This window comes from Lethenteron reissneri, chromosome 41 (genome assembly GCF_015708825.2).
Source record: "Lethenteron reissneri isolate LAM-NWPU_2019-01 chromosome 41, ASM1570882v1, whole genome shotgun sequence".
NCBI classification, from domain to species: Eukaryota; Metazoa; Chordata; class Hyperoartia; order Petromyzontiformes; family Petromyzontidae; genus Lethenteron; species Lethenteron reissneri.
In genome coordinates, this window is record NC_083819.1 from 2,286,406 (window position 1) to 2,299,180 (window position 12,775).

General features: G+C 46.7%; 1 protein-coding gene across 1 annotated transcript in view; it reads right to left on the bottom strand.

Moving 5' to 3' along the window:
• Positions 1 to 12,775, bottom strand: part of LOC133352821 (nidogen-2-like) — an 89,470-nt gene that overhangs the window by 5,701 nt on the left and 70,994 nt on the right. Inside the window, 5 exon segments of the mRNA XM_061568743.1 lie at positions 668 to 780; positions 2,235 to 2,358; positions 7,503 to 7,660; positions 9,359 to 9,530; positions 12,471 to 12,597. Coding sequence (XP_061424727.1) covers positions 668 to 780; positions 2,235 to 2,358; positions 7,503 to 7,660; positions 9,359 to 9,530; positions 12,471 to 12,597 — 694 coding nt within the window.

Here is a 12,775-nt window from a genome sequence, read left to right on the forward strand (position 1 = left end):
TAAACCAACTCTAACCACTTTGTGGAAAGCGACGGAGAGACTCAGGCCGTGCGTGCGAGCTGGAATCAAAGAGCAATCATACTGCACACACAAAAGGTGCGATCGTGACCACGAGATCACTCCTCCCCATCACGCCTTGCATGTCGCCTGACATAACCGCTGCCAAAGCAGTCGCAGATTTGTTTTTCATTCTAAACATAATTTATATCGGTAACGCTGCTGCTACTGCTGCTTTCTCCTGCCACTGTTGCTACTATACCGCTGCTACTGCTGCTACGATACTGCTGCTACCACTGCTGCTGCTTGCCGCTGCTTCTGCTGCTGCTACCGTGATACTTCTGCTACCACTGTTGCTACTACTGCTGCTTGCCGCTGCTGCTGCTACCGAGATACTGCTGCTACCACTGCTGCTACTACTGCTGCTGCTTGCCGCTGCTGCTGCTGCTACCGTGATACTGCTGCTACCACAGCTGCTACTACTGCTGCTGCTAGCCGCTGCTGCTGCTGCTACCGAGATACTGCTGCTACCACTGCTGCTACTGCTGCTGCTTGCCGCTGATGCTGCTGCTGGTGCTACCGAGATACTGCTGCTACCACTGCTGCTACTGCTGCTGCTGCTTGCTACTACTGCTGCTGCTACCGAGATACTGCTGCCACAGCTGCTGACCGGGTGGGCAGTGCGGCTGTGCGATGGTGATGCCGTAGGGGTGCGTGCGGAGCCCCGGCAGGAACTCGTCCACCTCGTCTGCCCCATCGTTCCTGAGGGCCCGCACGCCGTCCCTGGTGTGTGGAGCACACGCGGCACGCGAGCACAGGGTGAGAGAGGTCGTGGGCGCTGCGGTGGCTAGGAGATGTTAACTACCTCGCCTGGTATACAGGAGGACGTGGGTTCGATCCAGACCCTGACGCCTGCTGCTGTATATTTGGAGTTTGCGTGTTTTGCTCTCTCCACGTGGCTAGCGTGGATTTTTCACTCGACATTTAGAAGTGTCCGTTTAGAGTATTTGGCAACTTTTTTGGGGCTATTATTTGTGGCCAGGTCACTTGTGGGCTTTATCTGGTAAAACATTTTTTTTCATTTTAGTTTAGTTTTAGTGGCATTGCGGAGGTGATGGGTACATCGCAAGCAGATGGAGGCCATCATTTTCTTTGTAAATTGTTATTGCAGTAGCTGAGCACAAGCCCAAAGGAGCACAAGAGCAAGCGGCCAAGAACAAAGGGCGCGATTGAAGCTGTAATCGATGAGAACCGATAAGTTCCTTGAGTTGAGCAAGGTTATTATAAGAGTTTGACGATGAGAGGGAATTCCAAAGCCGAGGGGTGGGAGGAAGAAGCCGATAGATACATGTTTTGATCTGCTGTGTGGTTATTAGACACAGGACTGTACGAATGTTCGCAATGAATGAAAAAATCTATATAATTGTGAAGGGTAAATTTAACATTCTTGAAAAAGTCCAAAGTTCCCTTGTTCTTAAAATAAGTTTCAGATTGTCTCATTTGTGGCCTTAAGCCTGTAGGCGAAATTCCACATTCATATGTCAGGGGCCAGCATCTCCAAAGCCAACCGCTGTTGATATTCCACAACGTGGTCACTCTGTGTATTGACCCCCGAGGGGTGTTGCACAATTAGCCCTTTAGGTATGTAACTGTGCATCATCGATTCATCAATTAAAATTAATCGATTCATCAATTAAAATGAATCCCTACGTTCACAATACACGAAGCATCAAGTCGCGCATGTGAGAACCGATCATATTTCCAGTCGTGAGGTGAGGGGCCTCGTGTTAAGGCACCGCGTTCAGATCGTGACAAAGCAAGGGCGACTTCTCGACAATCACCACTACTGGCAATTAAATTGCCACGAGCAACGTTGGCGACTTGCAATGGTGGTGGCAGTAGAGTGAGGACTTTCATTGAGTCAACTAAAACAGAGTTTGTGTGTTCTTATGAACAACGATCGGTCTACAAAACACACCACCACGGGTGACCTCTGTCTGCGATCTAATTGGAAGTTTGCTATCCAAGTTTCTTTCCTCCGGGTGGCAGGGGGGGGGGGAAGTGATCATATTTGTCCGGGTGTGGGCCAGTCAAACTTCAACACGTACAATAAACCAAAAACTGCTGCTACAAATATTGCCGATGACGGTTGCCGGCAACCATCGCCCTCGCGTGCCGTCGCGGTTTTACGGTTCGAGTTGAAGGGGGCGAGGGGGGATGATGGTGAGTGGTCGTACCTCTTCCAGTCGGTGTAGTAGAAGTAGTTTGCCAGCCTGGTGAGGCTGAACGGGTAGAGCATCCCAGACGTGAGCACGCGCCTTGCTGTGCCATCCGACTGCACGCACTCCAGACGCTTGGTGCCTGGGGTCCGTCAGGGCGCAGGGCAAAAAACACCGGCAAATGCTGCTGCCTCTGCTGCTGCCTCTGCTGCTGTTTGTGAATTCACACAGTGGTGTCTTGCCAGACAGCATTGAGCGGGGGTGGGAGTTAGGGGTAAATGTAACATTGCGATATATCGAAGAACGCAGAGCTTGGACAATTCTTGGCACTGAATCAACACCGGGCTGCCCTTCCTACTTTTCTGTGATTATCTCGCACCTCCGCGCATGCATTGCAAATTGTGAATCGTTGTGAGATGCACTTTACATGATTGATGCTATATTATAATTTAATATTTTATGTTGATTCAGAAAGGCTGTCCCGGTACGGTATTCTTCCTGAGCGTGAAAATTGAGACTTTTTATCAAGTAAAAAAAAAACATCTTCTCACTTTGTTGAATCAAAGGGTGGAGTTATCCGAGTATGGTGGAGTCTATGAGCAGTAGGTGGGAGGCCAACATGAGAGCGGGGAGGGTTGCGAGGCCCTGTGAGCGGCGCTAGTGGTGGAGTGGGCATGGGCAAGGCTGACGGAGGAAGGGCCAGCCGGCTCCCCACGTGTTCCAGTTGGGCCCCCTTCCAGAAATCTGGTACCCTTTGAATGAAAACAAATCATAAACTGTATTTCGCAAATGGCTCTCTATTAGTCTATTGCCGTCAGTGGGTTCCAAAGCAGTCCGTTTAGCGACAGCACTGTGTATGAGAAGAAAAAATAATGTGCGTACGCAAATTTGTATGTAACACATGCATAGGAGTATATTTATTTATATATAAAAAATAATATTGCTAACGGAACTTAAGTTCACAATTAAGAATTTACATAATAATTATTTCAAATGTAAAACTATAATTTGCCTCATCTGCCATTTTAATTAAAAATTTTGATATGGGAAACTTATATGAAAGGATTATTGAATTTTGATGTAAGTGTTTAACATTGTTTTACGACTGATTTCAATTAACTGTTTTACATAACCCTTATTAAACTCTTGATTTATTAGTTAATGCACCAAACCGTCTATAATTACCTTTACATGTCCATGCATTTCGCAGACTTGTATTGATTTATCCTTTCAGCCTTTTTAATACAGCATGAATTCTATGCCTCAAAGCTCCGATTCACTCAGACCAAATGGATTCTGAGTATCTGCATATGATGTCAATCTCCATTACAAAATGGGTGATATTTTCTCCCTTTAGCTTTATGCCTACACCAAAGTGCTTTCGGAGAGTTGAGAAAATTTTACTTAAAATCACGTTCGGTATAACACAGCTCCTACAGAACCATACGTCTTTCTCGAGTGTTCCCGTGCGCAATATGAACTTGGCCTCTGATCCCCCACGACCGCCCCCACCTCCCCCTTCCGGGAAAATCAATGCTGGGTGAGCCACTGTAGCCACGGACCATTACTGAAAATGTCATCAAAAATTGCCAAACGGGTTAAGGGATAGTGAGGGCATCAATAGCAGGCAAGGCGGAGCGCATATGCGCGTGCACTTAATTATTCTCGCGTAGCTCACCGTGGAAAGAAGCTAATTTGGAGCAAAATGTTGCAAAAAGATTTCACCTTAGGTTAAAGGCATTCAACCCTCGTTTTTATTTTGCAAGAGTAGTGGGATTTATTCATTAACAGTAAGTGACATGTTATTTTATGTGCGTGGGAGTGCATGCTTATTAATGGCAAGTCTCGGAGCTGCAATCGCTGTGTTTACCTAAGGAGATCCATGGTTGTTATGTTCGAATACTATCGATCAGCCATTCAATCCTTTTCTTTAAACCAAGTGAGAGCTTGCAGAGACGATGTGGTTTTTCTTTTCTTTTTTACGACGCACAACACAAGCTCAGCCCCGGCACGATAGCACTCCACTGGGATGCTATTATCAAACGCAAGCAGTCTGGTAATTTGCGAGGACGAAGAAATAATGATCGCATGACATTGGTTCACCAAGGTAGGCCACTGTGTGTCAGTGTTACAGCAGAATTTGTAAAATCACCCGCGCTTAATAAATAACAGATTTTATCCTTCCATGGGATGAATGCTGCTAACGTAAGCGAAATGTGACTCTTCAGGGTCAACGTCTGGCAGTGTGAGCCCGAGCACATGGCACGCAATATCGCGGCACCGCGGTGGCGAGATGTTAACTCCCTCGCCTGGTATGCCAGGAAGTCGTGGGTTCGATCCCGACCCTGACGCCTCCTGTATACTTGGAGTTTGCGTGTCTTTCTCCTCTTGGTCCCGTGGAGTTTTATCCGGGTTCCTCCGGTTTTTCCCTCCACATTTATAAACATCCGTTGAGAGTATTTGGCTGCTATCAATTTCCACGTGATAAGCCCTTTCGTTGAGCTATCACCTGTGGCCGGGTCGCTTCTGAAAACGAGCTGTATAGCTCGGTATACCTTTCCTGCTAAAATAAAAAATAGTTTAGTTTCAATAGTTTAGGTTAATACATGCACAGCCCTTTGATCAATCCACGACAAAATGAAGGCCCTCCAATGCCGTTCGGGCTATTTGACCATACGTTGCCATGCCAGGTCAGTGTTGGGTTATGAAAGCGACAAAATATAAATGTGGGATCATAGAAGCGCAGGACAACGGCTACACCATCGTCTGCTGCCCGTGACGTAGCACAGGTCTTGCAACTGCCAATAAATAACCTGGTGTGCAAGGTGGTCACCCATGCAAGCACTGTCCAGGTTCAATGCCACTTATCTTCTGGAATTGGAACTGATCGTGGGCGCATTCCGGGTGATTTGGTCAGAAGCTGCATGACAACGGCATCAAGTAAATCCATGTGTGCGCTTTCACAAATACCGATGACATTTTAGTACCTTAGCATGTAATGATGCATCGATCGAGCTATTAAAATGTATTTTTAAGCTTGCAATACTGGGAAGCCAATATTTATGATTTACAAAAAATATATGCAAACCCTATGCTAAACTTCCATTGAGGCTAATCGACTGAAGAAAGTCGTAAAAATTATGTAAAAAAACTAGAGTGGGTGAATCTTGAATGGAATGGAATTGTGGCAATGCACAGAATTTCTGGACAAGTTGAATCACAATTGTAGCTACTCTTATGCCCATTATCCGATTTTCAGCGAGCGTTCAGTGATTGTCCGTACAGTATTTGACAATGGCAAAATCACTGGGAATAAATGTACAAATTTAGGACATCGTCACATCTGAATGCAGGAATTGTCTCTTGGTGTTTCATAAATAGACTTGCAGGGAAGTGCAAATCGGTGCCTTGTTACGTGTACATAGGTACGAAGATGCATGCATTTGTAGGTGAAAGGCAATTCATAAGTCCATGATATACGCATTGAATCATGCGTGCGAGAATCAGTATTTTTTGACTGACATATGATGTGCGAGTACGTTGTATAACCTTTGTCCAAAACACCCAGAATGTGTCCGATCTCATCAGATCTCAGAAGAAAAAGCGTAGTTGGGCTTGATCCGTGCTTGGCTGCTATGATGTGGGCAGTGGAGGATTTTGTGACGAAATCCACCGATGTTCTGAAACTATGCACCAACATCGACGAAGTCTGGTTAAATATCACCCATGACCAACGTGGCACTGGGAGGCATTCATCCAGCAGTGGATTGACACAAAGGACTGTACGAATAAATACGTTGCGTGCACTGGGAACATTGGACCCCTCCAGCCACTAGAGGCCACTGGAATTACCACAATATAAAACAAGATTATTGAGGTCAACGGGGACCCTGAATAGAGACAATTCGTTGAAACACAACAGGCGCAAATTGTCATGCTCATATGAATAACAGATTTGTTTAAAAAAAAACATCTTTGTGTTCGTGTATACGAACTTTAGATTCATTGTTCTTGCCAAGAACAGCAGCATTTGTTTATGAAGCCTGACTGCTGATTAGACCCAGAATATCTGTTTGCTTAAACAAATGCTGCTGGATTATATTGGGTTCTGATAGGCAACAGACTGATAGACTTAAAGAACGTTGACACGTGGAGACAGAGAATTATGTGCAGCTTCTACGTATATATTGATAAACAACAACGCATTTTGTAAACTATTGAGGTAGGGTCAGCAGATGGGGTTTGGGGCGCTGGTTTACGTAGCAAGAGTGTGGCTCTGACACACGGAGTACCGCTCAGTATCTGATGAGACACCCAAGGCAGATCGAGGCTGCAGGAATCGTGGCTGGAAATGGTCGATGTTGTTTCTCAAGTGCGTACAGAAAAGTTACAACAGCGCCATTCCAAACGGTTTTGGATGCAGCAGAATTAACATAAAAATTGATTCTCACGGTTATGCTGTACGCATCAAATTTCACATCTGAGAAATCCTTTTTTTACACAATACATGCAAATTATATACAAATCATATGGTAGGGCTAAATTAGTCTAAGCAACTGAACAAGAGAGAACAATTGAGACAGAAAAGACAATGAGGTAATACAAAAGGGACTTAAAATACATTTTTAAATATTATTGCATGCTAATTTATCAATGCTTGTATTTATACTTGTACTGTAGGGGTTGAGTGTATACCATGCCTGCAATGTTAATTGCACCCAATGAGAGCATTTTTACACAGTGCCGTGTAGTCTTAGACAATTTAATTAGTGGCAACATATTGTTTTCGTTATTACATTTGTTCTTTTTTTTCGAATATTTATTTGATTCCAATCATGCTGTTGTCATTGTCCCACGAACTGAAGTATTGCTTCTTCATAACTCTAGCGGAGCTGTGCGTCGTTCTGCGTAAGAGAATGGCCAGCGGAAGTTGATACCATAGAACTACTTCCGAGATACCTTCAAGACTGGCCTCATGTCCACACGACGAGTGCTGCACTTTCCCAATCGCCCTGCCATAGAGGTGTTTGTCTCACGGTAGCCGAATCAAACACAAAAACATATGTCTGAAGTCTCAGAGTTGGATGTGATCAAACTAAAGTGGCATCCCATCGTCAAAGTGATGGCTTTCACGCAGTCACTGGGGAAAGGGCTGTGTTGCTCGGCTCACCACACTGGAGGACCTCGTTTCGACACGAGTGCGGCGCTCTCATATCTGAGCCGCGTCACTGTGAAGGTCGCGGTACGATTATCGACGGGAGTCCTAATGACATTAAGTGCGGTCACCTGCATCCACCCAGCAGAGCGTGCGGGTGGCCGGGTCGAAGGTCAGGCCGTTGGGCAGCCCAATGTCGTGTCCGACCAGCACGCGGCGGCCCGTGCCGTCCATGTGTGCGCTCTCGATTTTGGGGCCCTCGCGGTTCCAATCGGTCCAGTAGAGCATCCTGGCGCCACACGGGCATTTGCACACGGGGCACAACGATGCATGGGCACGTGTTTTTACGCGTGCCGACGAGCAGGAACACTGGCATGGACGCACACACACAAACGCGTATGCAGCCACACACAAACGCGTACACACTGGTATTGCACACCGCACTATGAACTCGGTGACCTCAGTTCAATTCCAGGGCACAGATAACATCAGCGTGGTGAAGTATAGTCAATCAACCCCCATGACCGACACGGAATGGAGGAGGTCTTCATCAAGCGTTGGCTTGATAAAGGGCTGCAGATTAGATGATTACATTACGCTTTTATAGCAACACACAAGCACATGCACTATCGTGCAAGCACAGTTTGCATACACAAACATACGGTACATGCACAAAGACATGAATACACATAAAGACATACATACACTCACACGCACACACATGGATGCAAAATCACATACGGACACACGCATGCATGCCCGAAAGCGTACACCCATACACGCTCGCACAAAACATTAATTCGATATACGCACACAAATGTACACAGCTTTAGAGGGCCATGCCTATACCCACATGAATACAACCATCGTCAAATGTGCAGGCAAAGATTCTGCTAATTTGGTCGCATACACTGCTTGTAGCGACACCATGTTATAGGGCTGGCATAAGCAGGGTAACTGAAAAATATAGCTCGTAGAAAAATCTTGTAAATATTTTATTTATAGATCTATAGAGCACGGCACACATACAAGACCACAAATAACAAGACAAGGGTTACGATTTATCCTCTGTAGACTACCCTTGTGGCAAGTGCCATTATCGGAGCATCTCGTGAGGCTGGCATAGCACATGATGGCACCCAACGAACAAAGACGGTCATTGCATCGCGCGCTTTCAGATCCACTTCTGTGGCCGTCTGGAACGCTCTTCCGTTGAACATTAGGAAGCCACGGGAGCTATGCACTTTTAAAAATCTGGATTGAAAACTAATTTCGATAGATCTGCTTTTTGTGTTTAGTTTGTTGTCTTTCCCCCGCACCTCCGATTAGCACGGTTGGCTACGTACGGTGCGAAAGAAGTTCAACACACACACCCACATGTAGCCATCAGCTGACATGCTCAGCTGCCTCTGTCTTCGCAGTGTACACGTTAACACGTAGTATGTGGGAACCTCGTTTTATTTTGAGTTCACCTCGGGGGAGGGAGGCTTAGAAACCAGTACAGATACAAAATGCCATCCGTGTCGCGCAAGATTATGATCACAGTGTGCGGCTGTGCTCTGAACACCCCGGCACTACCCGGCACACGAGGAGGCGTTTGGTACCGGGCAGTGCTCGATGCCGACAGCTCACGGGCTGCACCGCGCAGTTGGGGCGCAACGCAGTCCAGCGTGACTTAAACTCTTTTTTTATTTTACCAGGTAAAGCCCACTGAGATATTTGGCACTTCTTCAGAAGCGACCTTGGCCACAAATGATAGCTCAGCGAAGTGGCTTAACACGTGGACATTTCTAGCGGACAAATACTCTAAAAACGCACGTTTAAAAATGTGGAGGGAAAAACCGGAGGAGCTGGAGAAAAACCCACTCGACCACGGGGAGGACATGCAGCAGGCGTCAGGGTCGGGATCAAACCCACGACCCCCTGTACACCAGGCGAGGTAGTTAACATCTCGCCACCGTGCCATCGTCATTGGTGCGCGACTCACCCCTGCACGGGGTCGGCGACGATGGCGCGCGGGTTCACGAGGTCGGAGGTGACGAGCGTGCGGCGCGACGAGCCGTCCAGGCGCGCCACCTCCACGCGGTCGGTCCCCGAGTCCACCCAGAAGATGTTGCGGCTTAGGTGGTCGATCGCCAGCCCCTCCGGGCTCATGAGGTCTGAACACGGGCAGCACGGTCGGCGTCGCGTCGCCATTGCAGCACGGAGCGCGCTGCTTTACTTCGTCGTAATTGGCATAATTTGAGGCCATGAATTGATTAAATACATTGTTTTTGTAATCTTCTCCCGTTTGTGCATATATGCTTGTGTCGGTAATTTCGATGTAACAAAAGCACATCGTTTGCATTTAGTAAACCTGAAGGCTTGGGAAAACTCAGAAGCCAAAAAAATCATCCTGAGGGCGTGATGGATGAAATCTGGATTAAGCGATGCGATTAATAAGACCCAGGATATTTGAGAAGGATAACTCCGAGATCAATTCCACCCTAAGAATGGCCATGGACTGGTGCAATACGGCCAGCAATCACAGCGTACGATGACAATGATGTTGATCACTGATGGAACTCTCAATAGCGTGTGATATTTATAATACCTTAGAGTCCTCTGTCAGCTCATTTACAGTTGGAGGCCTCCCAAAGCCGTGTAAGTCATGGGGGTTGTATCAACAGACCGTACTTCACCAGAATGGTCAGTGCTAGCTGGTGATGGTGTGTCCAAGGACCAGTTCAGATGTTACTCGCCACTGATGTTATCCGTGGCCACAAACTAAAATAATATCACCAGGTTCCACAGTGCAGTTCGCTCACCAATGTGCCACCCTGATAATTTCCATATAATTTTCATACATTGAAAAATTATCTGTTTTGACACGTACGACGGACACGTCCGCGTTCAGAATCTCTTTCAATTGATGAATCGATGCATCGTTGCATTCCTGATTGTAGTGTGCTGCGTGTCAGGTGGCACTGCTAGGGTGCGCCAATTGCAATCTGAATGTCATCCAGATCAAATCGTGGTCAAGGGGTGCCGCAGCAAATTATCCCGAAGGGACCGACAAAATGAGTGCAGACCACTTTGTGGTGAAGCCATCAGTGTATGTATGTATGTTCAAATCTTTCGCACAGTACGTAGACAGCCGTGCTAATTGGAGGTGCGGGGGGGAGGACAACAAACTAAACACAAAGCAGTTCTAAAGAAATGAGTTTTCAATGTAGTGGTGGTCCTATATGAGACTGTGGCTTCTGCGCTGGGAGTGTGAAATTTCCACTGCTGGCTCATGGGCAGCAATGCATAAGAGTGATGCGAGTGCGAGCACAATGCACGTTGAAGCGTTCACACACTGTGACTTTGACTTCAATTGTACGAAGTTTTTAAAAAGTATATTACTGAAATCTCTGCAATCATAAATGTCTATCACAGGATAAAATTACATTGGGAAAGAAATCGTTTTTTTCCCCCATATAATTTAGCGTTCATTTCGAAAGCGCTAAAATAACTCGCAGTGAACTGAAAAAGTATTCTTATTTTACATAATAAACATATTGTGGTTCAGTGGTGGTTAGCGCTCCGTGCGAAGCAAGCAGAGACTGAGTTCAAATCCCAGCGAAGGGTGACATCGGTTGCGAGTGATATGTCAAGCAGTTCCGGGCGACTCTTTCACCAAACCATAATGACCAGCGTGGTGAAGTATGGTCAAACGACTTCCCTTGACCGACATGGTGTGGGAAGACCTACACACGGCCGTATATTATTACCGTATTCTTATACTGTATATATAAAAACACGATTTTCCTGTAAATTATCTCACTTGATACAGCTATCGTGCTGTGACTGTTCCAACCTGAAGACGGAAGCTTGTGTTGCTTCCGAAACGTCGTAATTTTTATTTTATTTAAATTTTACTTTCATTAATTTTAATTTTTTACCTACGTGACTTTACCGAAAAAACCTAAGAATATGAATCCTTGCAAGTCACGAAAGCTTCAAATCTAGTATTATTACCGTATTACATCATATACAGATATACAGTAAAATTGAATTCCGGGTTTAAGCGTGCATATGTATACACGCTTTATTACATTATAAAAACATTTTGACCACCTCATAAAACATGCATTGTAAAGATATTGGCTTCACAATGAGTTTTTTTGCTGAATGAGAAATAAGATTAACATTTTGGCTGACGAATTTCGCAAGCTCAGCTTCTCAGATGACTCAGTATCAAGTCATGTAGACATCACATCAGAGTCAAAGTATCACCCCCGCACGAGCATGGTCAGGGCAGCACTCATCCCCATTGGCAGCCCTCAGCGAGTGGTGCAAGTTCCACATTTGTACGATGGGGACCAGCATGGCCATAGTACGAGCACTGTCGTACGACCATGTGCTAGGGTTGGCTCTGCACCAGCACATCTCACTGTGGCCCACCCACGTTCAGTCTCGCTCGCGGCGTATCACCGATGATGATGATGATGGCACCCCCCCTCCCCCCCCCTCCCCCCCCCCAACATGACAGCCCTACTGGTCCCCACATCCGAGAGGAGCTGAAACCAGTCCTGCCAAAAGTGGTCCTACATTTGTCTTAATTCTGGAAGGTTGACGACGTTGATGTTGATGATGAGTCGATGGCTAACTGAGAATGGGAACAAGCAACCTTCTATCCGTGAGTTAATTTCACTCTCGTAGCCCTGCGTGGTCAAAATAGAAATGTAGTTGGACAGCTGTGATAACTATACGTCCTGCAGTCCAGGTACACCGCCGTTTCCCCTATGGCAGAAAACTAACATTTCCAGAAAGTGCCGGCACACGAGTGTCTGGTGTTCTGGGTCACGGCGTGCCGTTGTACCCTGCCCACATTTCCGCCCCTGTTCATTTCCAACGAATGAAAGTTACATGCAATTGTCAGCTTTACCACAACGAATGAATGTGACAGTCTTGATGAAATGTTGAAAACGAACTAGATGGCGTAAACCAGTATAAATAAACAAATCGATCTTTGAATCCAACCGTGACCGTGAATCGCGACAATCCATCGAATCGTGGAAGGAGAGACTCGTGCAACGACGCTCGTCGTTCGCGCGTGTGAGCGGCGCACAAACCGGTGGCGATGATGCTCTGGGGCTCTCCGCCGCGCAGGCCGACGCGGTTGATGGTGCGTCCCACCACGTCGGTCCAGTAGACCATGCCCTCCACGCAGTCGAAGTCGATGCCCACGTTCACCGATCCCTGGGCGCGTGCGGCACACAGATCCACGGCGCGCCATCAAGCTCCTTGCCGATCTCGTCGAGGAGAGCAAACCATCGTCACGCCAACTCCGGCGGTCATCCTCGCGGCAGCGGCTTTTGGCCGGCCATCGAACAAAGATGCGCTTCTGGAACGCTCTTCCTTCCGATATTAGGAAGCC